Below are 23,013 nucleotides of genomic sequence, written 5' to 3'. Positions count from 1 at the left end.
GTAAGTGCATTTCAGGATCAGAAAATTCATGTTTGTGTTTTCTTGGGGAATTTGTATACAGGTGATTTTTAACTCCATCAGCTGAAATCAACTGGACCACAGAAAAAGAAATTGCACATCTCTCCATGCTAAAGAATAAACCACTCAATTTCTGGGGCACAAAACATAGAAGAGCCACCTGGGCTACTGGATTCAAGACAAGGAACTTGTATAAAGCGTGAATAATTATATTAGCTGATCAACCCTCCCTGAAGGCAGGAATCTGAGTGCACTGGCTTATGTTTGACTAGTTAACTGGAACTTCCTTCTACTAGATCCATCTCCTACTCCACAATTCAAGTAAGGAAGTCATGACTGCCGAAGAGAACAGGGCAAGCAGTCAGTAGTGACTGCAATATATTGCTGAGTAATAAACTAGCTCATACCCAGGGCAAAAATGCAACAAAATGTACAGAATCACCCTATTGTACAGATAAACACAACCTCACATCTGGATTGAATGTCACAGTTCTGAGAGTGTGCAAAAATAGTTTTGCTTGCCTCACCAATTGGTCTGGGGGAAATGTTAAGAATAGGCCATAATGTCAAGGTTATAAATTCTAACAGAACTGAATTCTGAAATAATGAAATGTCCTCCATTTTGGCTGTTCTTCCTATGAAAAGAAAAAAAAGAAAAAGAAAAAAAAAAGGTCTTCTAGCAAAACCCAAGTAAAAAATGGGAAACGAGAATAACAAGAATTAACTTTGTGTGTTGCCAGTTCTAACTAGATCATCATTCCAGCCAGTAGACCACAGTACTTTTTACAGTTCATTCAAAAATAAATACACTACTTGGAGAAAATCCTTAAAAACTTCGAAGAATATGTTAATACCTGTTCTATTTTACTAAAAAAAGAAACTATATTCTAACAACGAAGTTACAAGAAGTAGAAGCACTTAAAAAGAGATCACTGCACGAGGACGGACTTGAGCACGTGTCTAAGACTATTCACAAAAATCTATCAATCATGCTGAAAAAATAATATTTTCTCAAGTCCTGGCCACTAGAATGAAAGGAGTACGTTTATATCATTCTGCTTCCATATGACATTGAAGTTTTCTTTCTTTTTCTCCAGTATTAAATATGTAAGGAATAGCTCTTTTTTCTTCCCTCCATTTTTAGAGACAAGACAAATATCCTTCTTGTAGTGCCACCAACTGCAAGTCATTATCCTCCAAAGACAATGCAATGAAACATGTTTCATTAGGAAGTGTTACTGCTGCTTTTGCACGGAACTGCATCAGGGGTCAGGCAGTACGCTGTCCTACCAGCCATGAATGGAGGAACACCCTTCCCTCACCCAGTAGACAGAGGGGATATTTATCTGTGCTCTCAGGATCAGAGAAAGTGTTTTACTCTTATTTTCAGGGTCTATGAGCTTGATTCATCCAAACCCACATTTTTTTCCCCCACAAGCCTTTGTCTTAAGCTAGAGAACAAGACATGTAAAATCTTTTTAAAATTTCAATGTAACTCTACTCTTTGCTGACTTCTTAAGGCTTCCCTTTCTTGCATTAGAATGTTTATTCTCTAAGGAGTCTTTCAGCAAGCACATCGAAATCTGGTATTTCTAAGCCTACAAAATTTTAACAGCTAACAAAACATTAAATAATACTTTAAAAGCACATCTATGCTATAGAGTAGCAAAACAAAAAAAACAAAAAAAAACACCCTCATAATTCTAGTTGTCCCTTATTATGAACTGCAGAACTTGGAAAAAGTTCCAGTAATCCACTGTAACAAAATTGGTGTTTTGAGAAGATATTTGGCTGTGAACCAGCAGCCCACATAACTTACTTGTACTTCTCATTGATGTTGGAAATCCTCCAGGCATTGTTCATATCAAAACCCATCCTCTCCACTTCATTTTTAAACCTTGAAGTTACATGTTCTCCTGGGTATCAAAAGCAGACAGAAAAAATAAAGGTGAAATAAGAGAAATTTTGAGAATATTTCAAAACAGAGAAAGACATCGCTGCACTCATACTTACTAAAAACTGAAAAGAGGAAAGAAAAGTTCAAAACCAGTCTACGTCTCATAACCCTATTTGAAAATCAAGCAAGAGTACCACAGCTTGTACTGATGGCTCTCCCTGACCAGCTCTCCAATTTTTTCCCCCAAACGGCTGTCCTCTCTATATTCATATGCAAAAAACAACGCCGTACACCAGAACCAACCATATCAGCAAAAACGAGAACAATTTAGATCCATCAGCAGCCTTAGTGGGAAAATGCTAGCAGGTTTTTTTTCTGAAATTCGGAATTTTCTATCAATGAGAAGAACGTGAAGCTCTGGTCTGACTGATACGTGAAGGAGTAGTATACAGAATATGGCCTGAAACTTGGGCAGTCTTCATTTAGCATGCAATGTCAGCCACAGGCTTCCTATATGACTGTAGGCAAGCCCTGTAATTCAGTCCGCATCTCAGTTTTCCATCTCTAAATTGGAGATTATTCCACCATGAGTCACCGTGGAGATACGAAGATCAAATGCATAAACAATTGTTAGACAAATATCAGTCACAAGGTTTAGTATATTAAAGGCAACAGAATGAGCTCCTTTTTTTTTTTTTCCTGGATGCTTTTGAAGAAGTACCAATGTATAGCTGAAAAAGATGCAATGACAATAAGGAAAAATTATTCTGACAGAGAGAGTATGGAGAATTAGAAAGTACTCCAAGTGTAACAGAGGAAAACTTGTACAAAATTTCCAGGTTCACAGTGCTGAGAAATGCAACAACTTTAATGAACTTTAATGAGCAACACTAGATAAAATCATCTGTAGGTCTGTCTGTTGCCTGTTTCTTTAAATTATTTTATTACTAAATCATGAGGCAAAGTACCAATCAATGGGGGGAAAATCTATTAAAAAAATAATGCTTTAAGTATTACATCTTTCTGTTATATTTCAGACAACCCTTAGTGTCTTTAAATACATGAGATACACAGAGACATGTATCTCTAAGGATGTAAATGTACATGTCCAGCATTTTTGTGATATTACCAAACAATTAGAGATAAATATAGAGAAATAGGTAAACTAAGAGTAAAGATAATGGCTTAACTACAGGACTGTGAAATTAACCGTGAAAGAGAAGCTACAATGTTCTTCATTTCTACAAGATCTACAAGATCTACATTTTCTACAAGATCATACACTGAAAATGGTTCTCTGCAATTCAAGACACGCGTGTGCGATCTGCCTTAGGGAAGTGTAATAAGTTTGTTTTTCTTATGCTATTTTGAAGTTAAAGCAGGAGAAAGGCACCGTGCAAAGAGAGAGCATTCATTCTTCAAGGCTCGCGGTGGTGAACCGACGGACCTGCCTGACCATCTCCACTTCCTTTACATCGTGTCACTGGTAATACAGTTAAAAAAAAAAAAAAAAAAAAAAGAAAGAAAGAAAAGACGAGATAGTTCTGCCTCCCGGGCTGTGACTTTGCAGAGGGTTAGTGTCAGTCACACAGAGGCGCTGTCGTTCTGCTTCCCCTTCCCTATCGCCAGGTCAATCAGACTGGAGCTTGCCAACATTTCCCCACTTCTCACGTGAGCTCTTATTCCCTGCATGAGCTTGAATTTATTACATTTTAGCCACCTAGACTTTATCATCCTGAAGTGTAGGAGCTACTTGAGTCCTTGCTTTGCAGCAGCTGTTTGGCAGCCCTCGGGGAGGACAGGCCTTTGACTTCTCAAGTGCAGAAGTGAACTGGGACACAGCACTCTGGCCAGGCGACAACCTCTGCCGTGCTCCTCTTCGCAACAACTTTTATGACTGTCCTTAAACGTTCTGTGGGAAGAGCAACGTGCCCTTGCAGTACTGAGGAGGGGCTTCACTCAGTGTCAGCCGCTGTTTGGAACAGTCACTAAAACTTGTAATACATGCTGAAGAAATTTTCTGGACAGCAGATGAGAATCCTAGAACTATCCCCAATCAGCAGTACTGCTGATGCACACTGCTGATGTGTTTTAGAGGAACACATGAAACCACACGAAAATGAAATACTACATTTGATTTCTCCCTTCCTCCCTCTAATTTTCAGCTACTCTGTACATCAAGAAATCCCAGATTCTCTCTGAGAAGTGAAACCCTAGCCTTAACATTTTGTCTGTTCTTCCCCAGATGGAGATATTTTACTTAAGAGGACTTTGAGCCAAGGTGAATAATCTTTAATTTCCTAAGCACGCCCAACCAACTCTCAAAATCAGAGAAAAAGCAAGCTATACATGTTGTGGACTTGTGATGATAAACACTGGTCATGTGAGCCACGGTGCTCATCTGCCATTACAGATATGGTTAACACTTTACAATTTTTTTCACAGAAGTTGGTATTTAGATTTTGAAGCAATTACTATTTGTGTCCATATCTATCAAACACTGTGCTGCTTTGATGTACAATAAATAAATAAATCCAATGTCTTCGATTAATTACATTCCCATAGATTCATTTTAACTATAACTTAACTCTTTATAGGAGGAAAGTATCTACCACCAGAAGTACCCCCCAGGGGAGAAAAAATTACTACATGTAAATTTCATGGATACATCCCCAAGAACAAAAAGTTATTTGATAAAAATTAATCACAAAGTAAATGCTGCTTCATGTAACTCAGTGCTAGGCTGAATCCTGCCTGAAGACCCACAAGGAGACTTAGTAAACCATCTAAACTCCTGCTGTCTTCCAGTTAGCGAATTTACTTTGGAGGGGAAAGATAAGAATTTAAAATTCTGCTCTGAGGATTTTTCTTTTTCAGCAACTGCTAACAAAGTGTGTAAAGTGCAGGAACAGGAAGCAGAACCAAGCAACGCCTCCTCCCACTTGTGTGCTACCTGTTGACTGCTCTTCCTCAGGCTTCAAGGAAATTACAGTCTTTGCTAAACCGCACACCAGCTTCAGTAACAGGGGTAGAACCACATCGTCATTCCTCTGTTAACGAAACTCCTATAATTAGGGCACTTTTCTCAGGTACGTGGATTATGGATGCAGAGGGCCTCAGACTGGAGAGGGCCCAGAACACAGATTGCCTCAGATTCAAACAAATGCTATAACCACCAGCGTAGCAATTTTTAGTTTTTATTTACTTGTGGACTTCTCAAACTTTCCAGTGTGGATGATATTTCACTAAAAATAGGTCACTGTCTTGCAGTTGTGAACCTCAGAAACGGCTCAGAGGCGTCTTTCTCCTGCACCTCCTACTGCTGAACATCCACCCTGAAGACCACTGTTGTAGGCAATGACTATAAAAACACGGGCACAGTCCATACAAAACGTTTAGAACGAAAGTTGCTGCCCTGGTGAACAAAATGTTATTAGTATTATACATGACTGACTAAATTAGATCCACCACATTGATTTCCCCAGGCCATTCAGGGAGTGTTTTGCATAGCTTTTTGATCCCAAAGTAGCTGTGGTGGGAGCTAATCTCCCATTTGTTCAGACAGGACAAAATTCAGACTGTGCAGAGTCAGACATGTGAGACATTAAAGAACACCTTGCTGAAAATAAAGGTATACTATATAACCAAGGAAGAAGTGCAAGAACTAATGTAAAAAAAGTCCATATGAGAATTTTTCTCGTACAATTTAAACAGAAAAACTGAATTGTTCATAATTTTTTTTGAAAGTTCTGGATTTCAGCAACAAGCAGGCAGTTCCTATTCAAATCATGTGTGATGACCCTCAAAGTGCTTCCACATACCTGGCCGACACAAGTCTCCATGCTGTTCCTTTTCACTAGCATACACCTCCATGCACCAAGCATGATAGGCAAATGAGAAAAGGTCTTCTATCTTTGAAGGAGGGCGGATGGCATTGTTCAGACGCTTCAGCCAATCTTGACACTGCTCAAAAGTAGAGAACTGACACCTGCCACAGAAAGCAACATTTATCTATTAATTGTCAGTAATGGGTGCCACATTATAAGGTCTGGCTGACTGCAAAAACCCCTGTGAAAGCTAAAAATTAGAATAACCATCTTATTGATAATTTAGTTCTACTTCTGTGTATGTTCTAGTGGATAGTAAAAATGAAACCTTAGGGTATTAGTACAGAAATAAATACCTAAGGATTCAAATTAAACTGCAAGCATGAAAGCAATATTCTGTGACTTCAAATAAACCAACAGCATGCCTTACTAGTCATGGACGTTTATGGGTATGGCTAGTTTAAAATCATGGCAAGCATCCCTGAGCTCAGCGTGCAGCTTTCACACAAAACAGAACTGCGTTATGTCGTCTTGCTGAAGGTTGGTCCCAGATGGAAACTAACTCACAAAACCACCGCATATATTATAATCTATCACATTCCTGCAAGCAAGAATGCATTTCTCATCAAATCTAGACGAAAGATCCATCTGAATGATATACTTAATTTGAGAACAATGGGGACAAACGCTGGTATGTGAAATCTTACTTTATTCCCCTACCATACATGTTAAGATTCTCTTTCCTGGCCTTGATGGCAAGCAGAAAAAATGTTTTTCAATCTGAGCTTTGCCTAACATTACAAACTAACAACAACGAGCAAGAACATTCCCTGCACAGGAGAAAATAATCTTCAAAGCAGTATATTAAATGGCATTGGCTTGTCTTTTCAAAAAGGATTTCTGGCCCCTTTGGAATAAAGGGTGGAAATTAGTGCAGTGATTTATTTTTACTTTTCCCTGACAGATTTCTTCAAGATTTTATAGTTATAAAATATTCATCAAATATTTGCATTCAGCTCAGTCTGGTTTCAACTACATTCATCATTAATGACAGCATCTGTATTCTCTAAGGGCAGGATTTATTATCCCTACCTGTAAATATCTAAAAGTCAGGCAAGTGGAAGGAAGAAGACATGTGCAGCTCCTTATGAAACATATCTAAAATAGCTGCGAGGAAGTGCAGCCCGGAAGCTTTTATTTCTCATCACTGACTATAAAGTGAGCCCACACTACCAGCTCAGACTGGTTAATTGTCTATTAAGTGTCTGCAGTTAGACAAGATGCATCTCACCCTAGGTATCCCATTTTCTTTCTAAATTGTTTTAAAGTTGATATTAGTCATTTTCAACACTATCTTCATTTGAGCCCAATTATTCAAAACACAAACTGCTTTGTTCAGGAAACATAACGTGCACATGTTCCAGTTTGGGGATCTTGAGCCCACACTTCATGATTTCCAGTGGTCATTTTCATCAAATTCTGATTCTCAGAACGGCAATTTTGATCGGAAATTCATAAAGGAGGACATAAATACAACTAATTTGTATTCATTGTACAATTGAAGAGAATTAACAAATTAATGTAGATAGGAAGAGTGACTTTTTTAAATGTCAAGAGCTATAAGTTAAGAGGAAGTTAAAATATTTAATTCAAATTAAACTAAATATTACTTCTAAAGTAAAATCAGACCTCATCAGAATACAGCAATTCAGGAAGCAGCTGGCCTGTTAAACATTCTGAGTGCTCAGATGTGACTGGGGCACATTTCATTATACGAAAGGTACTGCCAGCAAACATTTAATCAAAAAGAAGTGTTCCTTTCTCGTTAATTAAAGTTTATAGATCAAAATTAATTTATCCAGCAGAAAAGTAGGAAATAGTGAAGTTCACAGAACCCAGGGGCAGACACTGAAGAACGCCAAAGGACAGAAACATATTAACACTCCTTTCCACATGACAGCTACTTCGCTGTCCACCGAGGTGGGTTGCAGACCTGGCTTTACCTTATTCCCAGACTTTCTTTTTCCACAGGCTTCTTGTGTCTTAAGGATAGTCTCTGCACTCTGACAACAGCTAAAAACCCAAGGTGGCTGATGCTATCCTGTCTGAAGGTTTCAGGTAGAACTGCACAAACCCATACCTTAAACCCCAACCTTCAGCCCCAAAAGTTCTGTGTCTTATAACTAGTACTGCATTCATTGTAAATCAGGGAAAAAACAGTGAGACTAAGATTAACTTCCAAATAAAATGCATGCCATCTTAATCCCACCCTCTTTACAAAAATGGCCAGCTATGATACACAAAGACAGAAGAAAATCTCTTTGGGGAAAGGAAGTGCACAAAATATGAAAAAAAACACCACACGCTTCCTTAGAACGTCTCAGCTGTTCACAGCACGTGGAAGGCAAAGTCACAGCCCATTCGGCATTTGGCCTATTCATACCTTATAACCTTGCAGTCTTTGCAAGTCAAATGAAGTTGAAATATGTCACGGCACTCAACACTTTCTATAAGCTGCAATGGAACCTGCAATTAAAAAGATTATATGATTTAATTCCAAATGGCATTAACATTGTAATTTCTTGGCATATCTCCTAAGGACTATGTGGAGACAGAAAAGAGAGAGAAAAGCAACAAAAACTAAGTATAGCTACGTCAAAAGCTCTGAAGTATGGTACCACAGATCAGTAAAGTTTCTAGCTCCACTGCTATATAGCCCAAGAACCTTAAGGGATCCCATGAAAACACCTGAGATTACAGATTAAATCAGGGAGAGGGCTGCAGCACTGGTAACATATGCAATGGTAGAAAAAGCAGCAGAAACCCACAAGCTCCTCTCTCCTGGAAGCATCTTTCTCTTTTGTTGATCCAAATTTAGAGGTTTAGGAAATGTAATTTTAGCTATTGGTGTTGAAAACAAAACCCTATGTAAGATTCCCCCTTAACAGACCGCTGCAGATGCTTGTTATGTGGACATATTCCATATCTCTTCTTTGGGGAAAATCATTAGCCCTGTGTAGATTAATTCCTGTGATCAAAGCAGCTGTATTTCGAGTAATAAAGCTGAATCATTCAGTTTTAAAGGTGTAGTTATACGCACTTCTAATGTTTTATGCATATGTAACTGGCAGAAGCTTGATCAGGCAAAACATGTAAGCACATGCAAGTACCTTTAAAGATGAGAAGCAAGAGACCACACAATGAAAATATTAGTTTCATTAATATTTTGGACCGTTACCCGAGGCAGGCAAATGTACATTGTGGTCTGAAATGAATAAGAGTTAGTATTCAACTACCTCAGAAATAATTGCCTAAATTCCAAACACAGTTATAGAATTTAGCTAATATGTACAATAAACAGTGTAAAATTGTTTGAAATGTTTATTAGAGATTATATTGAACATTACACAAAGCAAGAAAAACTCTGCCACCGGGATCCCTCAGTACAACAAAGGCTATCAGATAAAACATTCAAATTCTCTTATCTTGTCATCAGTGGGGTACGATCCGGCAGTTTAAGTTCGGGCTTGGGGCTTACAAGATGGCTCTAAGACCCTGCTCTACCAGTGCCTTTCCACATGACTCTGGGCACAAGTCCTTGAAGATTACCTTCAGTCAAGGATCTGGGGTGTGGAGCCAAGACTGCTGCTTCTCAGGCATCACGACGCTTAAGAAGTACCCGATTTGAGTGGAACGATCAAAGGAAACGGAATTAAAAACAGCAGACGGGGGAAAGAGATGCCTCAGAAACAAGAACCACACGAAAACTCATTCTGAGCATGAAGATGCCTAGAGAGCTAATGGTAAATGCCAGGCCCAAGAGAACGGTCGTAATTCTGTCTCTTGGAGGCAGGCACACGGCTCGCGGCTGCACCTCAGCTATCCCTGCTCACCCAGAAGTCGGAGTCATCCTAAGAATGCTAAAGCCCAGGTAATTGCACAGAGCTTACAATCCCCAAAATACAACGGGCATGTACTGTCTCAATACCCGAGCTTAATCCTCACCCTCTGGTCAGCCCCCAGCCACGCAGCGGCGCAGGACTCTCCCCGAGCCGGAGGAAGCACTAACCCTCACCCCCACAGCCAGCTGGGCTGGACCGGGGAAGTTCTCCTCTGGTCCTTCTGTTGCAACCAGGCCGGTAAAGAACATCAAATTCAGGCACAAGGACACTAGATGAGATGGAGTCTGATTTGACAGCCCAGAAGTTAGGGTATTCAAATAAAGCTGGGACTTGAATTCTGGTCCGTTACTGTTCGGAGATTGCCAACAGTCTGATATCAATTCCATGGCCAGCAACATGAGCAGGCAACCTCTCGGATGCTAAAACTGACTGCAGATCCACCCAGCTCTAGCAGAACAAGTGAGTGGTGAGAAGAGGTACGCTGAAGATGCTGATGGGCTTAGCCACTGATTTAACCAACTATTTAAATGCATTACGGACAAGCAGATCAGATGCCCTGCTGTTGCTATAGCCTTTTTCTTTTAACCAGTAATTTCTTCCACTATTTCTCCTACTCGATTCTAGGCTGCAAGGCAGATAAAATTATTGTGATAGTTTTGTCTAATAATTTAAGGGACTGGACCAGACCTAGCACTAGAGAATCCTCCATTCTCCCTTCCCGGCTGGAGAGCCCCACAAACACCGATAAATTATTTAAAACTACCATTGACTCACATCGCACCAACGCAGAAAGTAAGATACATTCCCACTAGTAAATGAGTTGAGGCTCTAGAGGGCATCATTTTTAAGTCAAATGCTCCTTCACCTGTTAATATCCTTTTTCTCCGAGCCCTCTGTTACTGCATTCCTTCCAACGCACAGTTCATTTAAGCAGTTCTTCACCTCGCAGTCTAGTTCCAGCTCCTCTTCCCCCATCTGCACCCTAACGACATTCTGACTATTCTTCTACTAATGCATTATTTTTAATTTCCTTCTTTCAAAGTCATTCTTTGTTCTGCTCTCTTCCAATCTGCCCTGCGCTCAGCAGCCACTCTTTTCTCCCTTTACAATCTACACACGGCTCCCCATCTATTTCCTTAAAATTTGCTGTTTCTTTCTTTAGGGCAACCTTCACATCAGTCTTGTAAATTTTCTTTTCCGGTCATAAAAATCTATCCTCTGATCCTCTTCAATTTTCAATCTCCTTCCTGTCCATTACTCTTACAACCCCATAAAACTCTGTAAAATTATCTGCCTCCGTCCTCCCATTTTTCCCACTAATAACCTCCCGATTTCATTGTTCTGTTTTTCAGGCTGAATCACACCGCGAGGCAGACACCCAGCGCCGTTAGTTTGCTCCTGAAAGAGCCATCAATTCTATTTGCAGGCACTTCCCCATTTAACAGCGTCTATCTGAATAAAGCAGTGGAGAAGCAATCATTTTTGCTTTTTATAAGAATAAACATGCACTGTTATCAAAGGCCAACCATATCGCAGTAGAATATAATGCTCTTGCACTATGCCTCTTGACTGTCCCTTCTTAAAAAATATATATATATTTTTAAACAGCAACGTTTTACGACTCCATTTTTTACCTTTTTGGAATTATTTTTTCTTTTAATTTTTAATTGCTGGAGCTGTCATCTCGCTGCAGTGCAAGATACATTCAGAGAAATATACCTCTGTAGTTAGAAAATGAAAGGTTATGTTTAAACCTGCTGAAAGGACCCATTGCATGGCTCAGTCCTCGACCACGGTGCCAAGTGGCATGCCGTGGACCACGCTCAGGCCGTTTCATGGCACATTTACTCGTGAAGGATCTAATTTGTTCTCTACCCTGCACACCACGTGGCCTCAGACTACTGGATACCAGGTGGCACCCAGGGGTCATGAGCTGGAATTAGTACTTCCTTGTTGTTTTCCCAGTTCAGAGCCAGAAATAATGTTAGGGTTCTGTTACATCCTGGTTACTTCAACAGCACGAGGCCAAGGCTATGTGCTGTACATCCTGAAGCATGGTGTAAGATGGAACATGGAGGTACTGAAGCGGCAAGGTCAGCTCAGAAGGCCTTAAAGGACTCCTGTAGATGGAGGGAGTCAAATCCTTCCAGGTGCAATCTGGTTCGTACAGCCTACAAGGAGTACCTGAAGCACATTTTGCTTTTAATTACACCTACGTTACATTCGGGTTTTGCCTTGCAGGTAATTATTTAGTCCCTTTCTCTGCTTTCAGGACCAACACACATGCAACGTGAACAGTCAGACAACCAGGACCTGGGGACTACACTAAGCTATTGCTCAGCACAGATGACCCACAACTGTAATACTTATATAAGGCTGGGAAGAAACCAGATAAACAATTTTTCCACTAAAGGCCAAGGGAAAGCTCATGCTAAAACTCATTAGATCCTAAAGACTGAAAATCTTCCTCATCTTGCCAGTATGACTTTTTTTTTTTTCCTCCTGTGTCCAAAATCTGCTATTTGAAAGAGGCTACATTCAAACCCAGGGTTTCATGGAATACACTAACATTTTAATTCCCCCATAAATGCAATTAGCTTACACAGAGAAAAATGATTAGACAGAAATATCAGCAGCAAAGTTTGAAATTTTCTTAAGGAACGCCAATCAATAGAGATCAGCCTGGGAACCAAACTTGTTATGTGCACTGAGATATCACTGTTGAGTCTGCATTATAATCCCATGGATAAATACAAGGCAACACTTTTGAATGCCATAATCCCTCCAATTTATGCATGGTCTAAGGGATCTTTTGTTTTTGAATTTAAAACTCCGTGTCCCTATTACTACTCAGATCTAGGAAATTATCCATGGAAAGGACTTATGCGTACAACCCTTTTCTGCAGTGTTGCAAGGTGAGCATTATCAACATTTAAATGTATTTATTTTCAAGCACAGGTGCAGCAAGTGATCTAGCAACATTGTGCTACTTACTGAGGTTTCACAAGCATCGTTTGGACAGCCAGTCTATTGAATTGCAAACAAAAAGAGAACAGTGAGGTACAAAAACAAAGACTAGGAATCCATTTTTAACTGGATCCCATTTCTTTCATGCAGTTGTCCTTATTAAGGTACAAGTAGTTGGCGTGCATTCTGCTTTCCCCGGAGGTCCATTTCTACAGCTACGGCACAGGAATATTCCACCTCCTGCAAGAGGACGTGCCTGCCTCGACCAGCTGCACGCCCAGCCACTGGGAACCACTGGGAACAAACACTTTTCACAAGTACTCTAATACAGATGCTTGCTAACAATTTTCTTTCATATACACAAATACCTCTCTCTGCTGAGGTGGGAAGGCTGTTACTACATCCGGCCTTAGGATATTGATTTCTAGAAAAGTCACTGAAAATTAAGAAAAAACAAGTCTCTACAATTAGTAAACACATTTACATTTTTTAAAAGGCCTTCTCAAAAGCAGCCAGGTGTTTTCTGAATAGGTCTAACGATATAAAAATAGAAAAGAACTGAGATGAACTTGATCAAAAAGTAATCAGTGAAGATTTCATTTAGAAAATCACCGTTTGATCAACAATAACCAAAGTGATTATTATTCCAAACTTCAGCAATTTAAACATGGTTTCTAATTACTACAAATACCTTTTTATCCTTACAAGTATTCCAAATCTTGTCTGCCTTGAATTCTAGTACTGGAGAGTTCACAGTAACTTATTAGTGATGGTCAAATATGATTAGAGAAGAATAATCTATATTCTACTCTACCTCCCACACTATCTAATTGAATCTTTCTCACTAATGATGACATACAAAGCAGGACTAACAACCTCAGAGACATCAGACGGAGTTCTTACTCAGGCCTTACAAGGTCAGAACGCTGCACATCAAAGTCAGTGAAGCAACGCTAACATGGTAATATTGACAAAATTTTGTGCTTTCTTTCCTGAACTCAAACAAATAATATTTTATTTAAGAAAACATTAATTTTTGCTGCTGTTCATAAATATTAAATTGGCAATTCTTCAAAAATTATCCTCCAATAATCCTACGGACAGACACAACAGTAAGTGCAGTACATTCATTAGTGCCTTAGCTAATAAAGTAATTCACTCATTTCCTGGCATTCCCAAGGACAAACTCTTGATTTTTAGAATTACGCTTGTTTCTCATGTCTTGGCTCCTTGTTTATAAATATTCAGTCCTTTCCACTGTCACTTCTACTTGCCAGTTTCATACAACAGTTGGACTCTGAATTAAAAAATAAATAAGCTAACAGTAAACACTATGGTAATAGTTTTATTGTAGCAGGCCTATTGGCAGAATTCAGCCTTAGAGTTCATGTCCATAACAAAGATAAGGACCCCTATAAAATGCACTCCTCATAATGAGTCTTCCCTTTGTTGCCAGCAGTACGGAGGGATGCATCTGGCTGGGCTGCAGTTGAGACATCCCAGCACCTGGCTGACTCTTGGCTCCCATCCCCATGTGCACGTACAAATTAACTTTCAAGTCCCAAATCGTAATCCGTGACTGACTATGGAATAAGAGGAGGAAAGTAAAGTCATGCTACCTCTGCATATACACATACGCCATCTCCTTTGTATGGTCAGCAGTGGAAGATAAGAGCCCTTACATTTCCAATTAAATTATTGCCATCAGAAATTTCCTGCCATCGTTTTAAATAGTTGCCGTGTTCAGAAATAATACCTTTATTTGCTGAAAAAAATGCACCATCATGAATTCTAGTACTTTGCGTGTGCTTTTTATATTATGCTGTATGCAGATGTTCACTAGCCAGCAGCTATGCCTATTCAGCCCATTATGTTGACAACTCATGAACTAAAAGAGCACTTTATGTGATTAATGATAACAATGACAGGCACGCAGAAGTCTGTAGGTAATAGAGCCATATGATTAGAGACAACGTGAAACAGTGAAGATTTAGTTTTAAACAATCAGTAAACAATGTTTTTATAGAATTAATAATTCGGCTCTGGCACAAAACAATAAAAGAAGAATTTAAATTTAAGACTGATGTGGCATCAAAAGTTAAAACAGCTACGTGCACAGAGATCTCACTGATGTTCCAGACCGCTGTGCTGCATGTGTCTCAGTCAAGTATGTGACAGCACCTGACAATTCTTACGTTTTGTTGCCCTTGCTTTTGTCCGCTTTAGAACAACACGCATCAGTTTTGGTGTTTTACATTTAACTCACCACTTTACAGCTCAGGATTCATGACTGACACCTTGCAATTCTCCACAACTAGCCAGAGGCAGGACTTGACTTGAACTAAGGAGACTGGTGAAAAACCCATCACCATGGGGGAAAAAACATGCTTAGATTGTTTGGATCTGTTTTGCTGGTTTTATTATAAATATTTACAAAAATACTTCTGTGCCATGTATAATGTCCTAATGAATTCTATATAGCTCACAGCCGGTACTCTAACTAGTAAGACTGCCATATGCCAATTATACCACTGTAAGGGACTACACAATGCCCATTTAATTTATTTTTATATAAAATTTCTCTCTATGACCTTGAGTAGCTAATATGTTAACAATTTTTAAGAATGGATGTAAAGCTCTATGAAGAAATGCACAGGCATCTGACAAGGAGGTAAAATTCACAGATCTCTTACGTTAATGATAGCACCCAAACTGTTCACCTTCGGGCATCAAACTTCAATAGCTAAACTCTTCCAGATCCTCTTGGTGAAGCTTCTCTAAGCAAGCCATGAACCTAGCTTAGATGCTGCAAACAGCCCGTTGGAAGACCCTGGGCTTGTCTACTGACCATATACAGAGCTTAGGAGAACGTCTGGCAGACTTAGCCAGTTACAGAGGGACCATAAAGTTGGTGTGAAGTATCCTTACCGAGCCTCATTTTCAGGGGTGCTGAGCCACCTTTTGATGTCTAAAACCACGTCTGTTCTCTATGAAAAACGCGACTTGAGCATCACCATGAGATTTCCTATTACCACTAACCTTAAAAGGCAGGATCACTGTACTGTTGCCTAATTCTTCTATTTGGATTGAATTCAAAATAGCTGTATTACTGTAGTAGCATGAATAACACTTACGTTCACAACAGACTCCTTGAATTTGATGTGAAGTCTGTAATTAGAAAGTGCAATGATGGCATCCTCTGCTCGTCCTACATACTCTGTACTCTCACCATGAAGTTCAATGAACGGGACCTTCAGAATGGCAAGAGAAATCTTTTAGAAAGCGTTTACCAAAACCACATACCTCCTATAAATACCTACTCAAGTACACAATAACAAAAGAACAAATTGAAATGCTGCTGAGAACTCAAACCTAGCTATTATTGCTAAGAAGGAATTGCAGCCTCTGTGTTATACAATTCCTCTTTTTCTCACAGTTTGCCTGAGTACAATGTGCTTGGTTAGTTAAAACAGTGAATTTTTATTAAAAAAATGAGCAAAACATCTTCACATTTTGGCAAGCAGTCTGACCTCCTGATTTATGCTTTTGCTCCTTACTTAATGGAATGTATGGAATTTCCATAATGTTATTAAATTCATCCTAAAGTGAATCATGCATAACCTTCTACATTGTTGGTCCCTTCACCAAGCAAGCTCAGACAACCAGCTTAGACTGGATACCTAACTCCTACACATTGGAAATCAGTTGGACAAATCATACATTTTGACTTGTATTTCTTGCTGCAAACAAGAAAATGCATGACACACTACTGTTTTATATGTTGGGAAGAAATTATGATTGCAATCTTATTATGCTGCACCTAAAAACTGCAACTGTTTAAATAAAAACAAGATTTAAACCCAATTTAGCTGAGCTGAGTGAAACATTTCTAAGGGCTCAACTTGAAATTAACCTGGTTTTGCAACAACTTAGTTTAAATCAATTTAAAATATTTTCTATTAAAATGAAATAAACTACCTCTTCAGTTGATATAAGGATGTCTACATGATTATATCACCTGAAATAAACTGATTTCAAAAGAAACTTTGGAAAAACAAAAGAAAACAACAAAAAAATCATTTTTGTGTAACATAAGACTTCTGGCTTCTTTGTAACAAGGAGTAATGGTAGAACTTGAATAACAGTGTTAGGTGGGAGGTTCTTTGTTTGTTTTATTGAAACATGAAGAGTTCCAAACTACGTAGTAAAAACCTTCCTAGTGTTAGTAGACAGGGATTATTACTAGGTTCTCAGTTCAGGAATAAGCACTTGAAATTACGACGTGGGTATATGGTTATATTTTTCAGTCACTGAGGAAACTCCTGCAACATACTGCACAAGCTCTCTGTCCTGTCCAAATGTACACGAGTCTTTGAACAGAAAGTGTTTCTCCAATTACTGTACTGACTCACGAATGAAAATTCTGCAGGAGAGACCAGAAAATACACAGCTCAACAAGTGACACCATGATCTCAACTGGCAAGAAGCACTGTGGTGATTACCTGAAGGTTCTCATCCTCTCGGATAAGCTGCTTCCTGGGAAAAATCTGATTAGCCTGGATGCATTCAAGGCTGTGCTGAGTCTCTTCATCCTGAGAAACAAAGCTTGACAGTTAACTTCAGCACTGTCACTTACTGCCTTCTTCACAACGTAGCAAGTTATCAATGACCAACGAAAAGTTCAAACAGGATGGACTGTTCAGAGAATTCAGATATCAGTAACTTACGGAAGTTACTAAACTTACAAAGACAAGCACTCAAACAACTAAATATATTAGAAACAATTCTTCCTGCAGCCTGGTTAATGAAGTCATAAAAAAGAATGCCTTGAATGAACATTAAGGAAAAAAAAAAGCGTTAGCTTAGCTTAGTCTAACGCTACACTTCAGGCTCAACAACTCACACACAAGCATTAATTCACTAATGCTTTTTAGATTTTAGCCTATCCTGCTCTGTAAGAGTCTCTGTAAAAGATTTTTGCTTACCATGACAGGCCCTGGACAGGAGGAGGAATCCTCGTCTTTACTTGCAGTATGTTGAGGCTCTTCTTCACTTTTTATTAAAATCTGAAAAAACAGAAAAGTATAGCAATGAAGACGAATTCATTTCCTTTTGGCAAATAAACACAAATGAACTTTTAAAATATAAGAATTTAGCTATTAGAAAACCTCAAGCAAACAGTAATTATGAAAAGAGGAAATTCATATCAACTAATTCTCCTGCAAGACAAAATTATTTCAAAACGTGTCAGCCTCCTTCTATTCATACCGAAAAAAATATCTCTGAATGTACTGCTGGGACAGCACCAGTCTAAATGCAGCAGTTACACCATTCTGTTTATATCAATTAAATTAAAACGTGTTTATCTTTCTAGATCATCCTAAATTTCTCCCAAGCCATTTGCAGATGGTGATGCACAAATACTTCGGTTATAAAAGCCAAGGGATCGTTGTGATCATTTATTCTGATCTCTGACACAGGCTGTTAGACTCTCCTTACTTAATTTTGTTTCAACTACGGCATATGAATTAGAATTCATATATGGATTCACATAAGAGTAGAACTCCTCATTTTTTGACTTACTTTTTACATCCATGGATGAATCAATCTACTTATATTTTTGCACCTTTCCTTCCAAAAGCTCTGATCACCATGTACTAGTGCCTTGCTCTCACCACTATCTAGCCATTCCCCTGTCTTTTATCACCTGCAAATTTCCTGAAAATATTGCAGAGCATACAGTCCTGAAGTTTATGTAATTGACCCTGGTAGGAACTTGATGAATACAGGAGTTATAATTTGGTTTTGAGATGTGTCTTTTATTTATTTTAGTGGAGATAGGTGTTTTTCTCTTTTGTTTTTGTTTTGCTTTTTTGTTTGTTTGTTTTTAAGAATGAATATAGGTATTTCAGGACTACCTACATCACATAGAAGATACAAAGTTAAACCTATCACTCTGAACACAGCACAAGCACACAGCAGGAAGCGCTGATGCACTGCCTATTCCACACAGCGCTCCCGAGAGCAAAGGAGCAGCAGGTACACACCTTCTGAAACTTCTGAAACCGGCCTGCTGCGGAAAAAAGAACAATGAGAAGCAAGTGGTCTGACACCTCGGTTAAATAGGAAGTACGCCAACAAAGCGAGTGCCTTTATGTCCCCAGAGCAGGGAAGGAATGGCCTGCAAAGGCTGGCATATGGGCCCAAAATCCCGCAGCGTGCGGAGGGATGTTTCTGAGCTGGAACAGGGCTATGGCATGATGCTAAGCCTGTATTATCTACTCCTTCAGCCATTATTTCTACTTCAGTAAATACAAACAATAAATATAAACTCAAAACAAAGCAAACAGGTTCAGGCTAGGCAGAAAAAGCTGGAACTCCCGAGCCCCGCATTTTAAATGACACCATGCAAACTGTAGGGCTCCGGGTCCTAATGAACAAACCCCAGGGTGGGTCCTGAGGGGAGTCCGTTAAACACCATGCTAACAAACAGCGAAATCCATTAAGCATTCCCTATAGTACAGGGCAAATAAAGCAGTATTATTATAGGAAATTTCAACAGCAAACACACTCCACAATAAAATATCAGAAGAGGAAAAAAAGATAAGAGATTGTATTTAATAATAAATTTTAAAAGATTAATTATTCAGTCAACTGCAAAAGTTTGTTTGTCTTGGGCTTAAAAATGGTGAGCTTTTTACAACTACATATGGACCATAAAATTGCAGCCCTCGTATTCAAAACACGAGCTCATGCTCGATTCCAGCATGACGCAGTACTTTATGCATGTTGTACTCAGTTAAGCTTATCTTGTAAAAAAACATCTGCTCTTGACTTGAAGATACCAGGAAAGGAGGGGTTCAGCCGCTCCCTCAACCACATTTGGTTTCATCTTCTAGCCCTTGGTTCTCACTCCGTGTTTCTCAGGTTATGGGATGCACCACTGTCCTTGATCTGCAAGATGTTAAAAAAGAGCCTCGTGCTCAAGCAAATTTAAAATGATGGCTGGCTAAGCAACAGGTGCAGACTGGATTAACTTTGCAGTGTATCCTGCTACCATGAAGACCAACGACTTAAGAGAAGGTGGCTTTAAAAAGGAAGATTTACACAAATCTCCTTCTCCAGCCTCACAATAATGACAAGCTTCCACACTCAATCGTCAGCTCTACAGCCACCAAAAGGATGAGGAGTTAGGGCACGTCCTCCTCAGAGCTGTTTCCCTAAACACCTCCATCACCATTTCTGCAGGCTGCCAGAGGCTGGCTGTTGGCTTCTGCAGCCACCTACCTTAGCAAAGAAACACATAGCTAATTAAAAAGATAAGCTTCATTACAAATTTAAAGCATGCTTAGTAGCACTGATGAAGAGTTTTAGTAGGCACTGTGATGTAAACAAAACTGTTCTTTACACTTCGGTTTGATTAGATGCATTTATTTCAAGAGTTTACTGTATAACCACGTACATGTCGATACTAGCTTATGAACAAACTCTTTAATACAGTTGTTATCCCAAAATCCAGCAGAGACTATTCAAATAACCACAGAGTAAGTTTCTTATTCTAATGACTGCACTCAGCTGCAAAACAACTTCTCCTATACTACTGTGGCTTTTTACACGCATGAGTAGAATCATACCTTTTTAGGGGAATTTTGGGAAAGCCGTGTGGAAGAAAAATATGCTGGTTTCAGCTTTAATCAGGGTTATCAGATATAAACTGTGATATTGCCAAGACAAATGGTACATGAACTTCTAAAACTGTTTCTAAGATGACTACGCATTCACGTTGCTACTAGGTATTAGTGCGATGCTTCATCAAGCTAACTGCTGTAGCACAAAAGTATTTATAAAAAAATTGCTGACAAGACCAGTAAGGAACATTGACTTTTTAAAATGAAGTTCAGTGATCTGATGGAAAATGAATATACCCAAAGAAATAATTCGTTTCCCATCATGTTAAAAAAATACTGATCCCAGTAGTTCATGATCTCGTGATCACAGGACTGAGCACAAGGGAACAGAAATACACCCCTGGGGAGCAGGGACATGGACCACATGCGGTTTTCAGTGGCAGCCCGTATTGACACTGGGTGAATTAATTCCGAAACCACACTTTCAATCTCAATTTCCTTCCATTACCAAAGCTTTCTAACCCATTGCTATCTATACAAGTAGCAAACTCTTCCAGGTTAGTCAAGTGAATAGAAGAAGGATGACTGCAATCGCGTGACACCTAGAGCAAGGGGATTTCTGACCCTCATTTTGAGAGCCCTGCCCTGGAGGTGAGCGCGAGGACATTCTTCATATTGTAAACTCCAAGAAGCCACTCTGTTGAATTTTACACGTAATTAACACACCGTGCTACTTTCAAGGTCAGCTTCACATGAAATTAGATTTCTTCAGTCGGTTCATGCCAATCTCATGTTGACCCATCCCATCTTTTGTTGATCAGTGGCAGAATGGAATCAGAATTCCAGTTCTGTTTGACTGCAGCTGGCAAATGAGCAGCACTTCCATGACACTTAAAAGCACTTCCCAGAAATGAAATGGAAATGTTCAAATACAGCTTAGATTATAACTGACCAAGAAAACACCTTCATAAAAACCAGCCTCAAATTCAGGCTTACACTTACACATAGGATCACATATAAATAGTAGACAGCTTATAAATAGTATAGTGAAACTTGTTTTTATTCTCGGAAATAACTTTTACGACTGCAGCCAAAAGGTTTATTATGGTATCGATTTTCAGTGCTGTCCTTTCAACTGTATTATACAGCTGTATATTACACCAAAAAAAGATTGGTGGTGTTAATTCTCCATCCTTATATTCTTCTTGAAAGGATAAATGCTTAGTAAAGCTTGTAACCTCAGACTATTCAGCCAGAATGGGAACATCTTAATTACCTCTCACTTAAGATGCACCTTCTGTTTTAAATTATGTACATAATTGAGACATAATAGCCATGTGTTTGCCAGCAATTCTAAACAAAAAAGAGGAAATAAAAAAGGATGACTTAAATTCACATATTTACATATAATTGGACCTATAAATTACAGCAAAGAAAAGAAAAATTGGAGGTAGAAGAAAAATGAAGTACCAATGCATTTAGCTTTCTTCCCATGCCATCCCCTTCCAGCTACTGACTTCCATTTAGTTTAGTGATAATCAAATTGAGTTGCCCCTCAAACTCAAAACATAGCTGTTTACTTGCTGTGTCACAGTTGTCTTCTTAGTTTCAGATAGGAATCCAAGATTTTGACAAAGGAGCGTTAGAAAATTTGAGCATGAAATATTCAAGAATGCGATCTGGCTTTAACAAAAGATGCTTCTGTTACAAAGCGAAAACACTTCTTCCTTTTCACAGGAGGAAGGAAATTATTCTGAGATAAGCATAAACGCTTAGTTTGCCATGTTTCAATCCCTAACAGCAAGGTTTCCTCTCTTTCCTGGCACTGAGTGTAGAAATAACTGAATAGCTTTCAAAGGTATTTACTGGTGAAGTAGTTAAAAATATGGGCATTTACACATTATTCTGAAGAGGACAGACAAAGAATTGTTTGAAGATTTTCAGGAGAACTAGAAGAGTTGTACGGAAAGTACAGATATCTTGGTGTTTTGTTTTGTTTTTTCCTTAATTACAGGTTGCAAATACCAACTCAGTAAAATGTATATATTTTTGTCTAACGTCTTGGAAAATGCTTTAATTAAGAAAATAATCAGTAATAATCAATAATAACTGTAGAGCCCACATTCAACAGGTAGCTTGTCTTATCAAAATAATACATTAAGCTTACCAAAATATGAGAGAGAATAAAACAGTCCTCTTTGTCCCAGAAAGTTTCAGACGATACTCTTCCAATATTTCACATTGGCAACTGCAAATAAAAAGTCAGTTCTTTAAAACATGAACCTCCAATTGAAAAAACACTTTTCAAATAGCCAGACACTTACTTGTACAAGAAACTCAGCTGCTATGCTGGTCTGTCCTAATTAAAGAGGAAAGTAAAAAGTACTAACTAGCATGCAAGTCATAACCCCTGAAGAGGGAATTCAGCAGGTACACGCGCTCTGGCTAAGGCCTGATTTCTGGTAGGGAATGGTTCAGAAATCATAACCACCAAGCAAGTCAAATATTTTTCAAAATTCCTTTGCACATGGGAATTAAAAACAAACAAACAACAAGAAACACACACAAGATAACAAATTACTTGGCAATACGAAGTACTGAAAAGCTCTGCTGTAGAATATCCAACTGTTTTTTTTATCAATTTTTAAAAGTGATTTTTAATTTTACACTAAAGTTAGTTTCCCCTCCCCACAGTGGTTATTGTCTCAGTACTTTTGGACAAAGATGCAAAAATGCCCCAGTGACCAGCAATGCTCACGATGCCATTTTTTACA

The 23,013-nt window shown here is 38.8% G+C and overlaps 1 protein-coding gene across 15 annotated transcripts in view; it reads right to left on the bottom strand.

The window, feature by feature from the left end:
• Positions 1–23,013, bottom strand: part of MTMR3 (myotubularin related protein 3) — a 91,865-nt gene that overhangs the window by 38,705 nt on the left and 30,147 nt on the right. For 14 of the 15 annotated variants that reach the window (XM_080559219.1, XM_080559213.1, XM_080559218.1 and 11 more), the window contains 7 exons: positions 22,407–22,487; positions 17,597–17,677; positions 17,114–17,203; positions 15,746–15,862; positions 8,186–8,268; positions 5,737–5,903; positions 1,838–1,934 (listed from right to left, as the gene is read on the bottom strand). In XM_080559219.1, the coding sequence (XP_080415345.1) occupies positions 1,838–1,934; positions 5,737–5,903; positions 8,186–8,268; positions 15,746–15,862; positions 17,114–17,203; positions 17,597–17,599 (557 nt within the window). In that variant the 5' untranslated portion in view covers positions 17,600–17,677; positions 22,407–22,487. The remainder of the gene's footprint in view (positions 1–1,837; positions 1,935–5,736; positions 5,904–8,185; positions 8,269–15,745; positions 15,863–17,113; positions 17,204–17,596; positions 17,678–22,406; positions 22,488–23,013) is intronic. The other variant, XM_080559224.1, reaches the window with a different exon arrangement.

Source organism: Anser brachyrhynchus (assembly GCF_964034855.1).
Source record: "Anser brachyrhynchus genome assembly, chromosome: 17".
NCBI lineage: Eukaryota > Metazoa > Chordata > Aves > Anseriformes > Anatidae > Anser > Anser brachyrhynchus.
The sequence above is the reverse complement of the archived record's forward strand: the minus strand, read 5'-3'. Positions and strand labels throughout refer to the sequence as shown.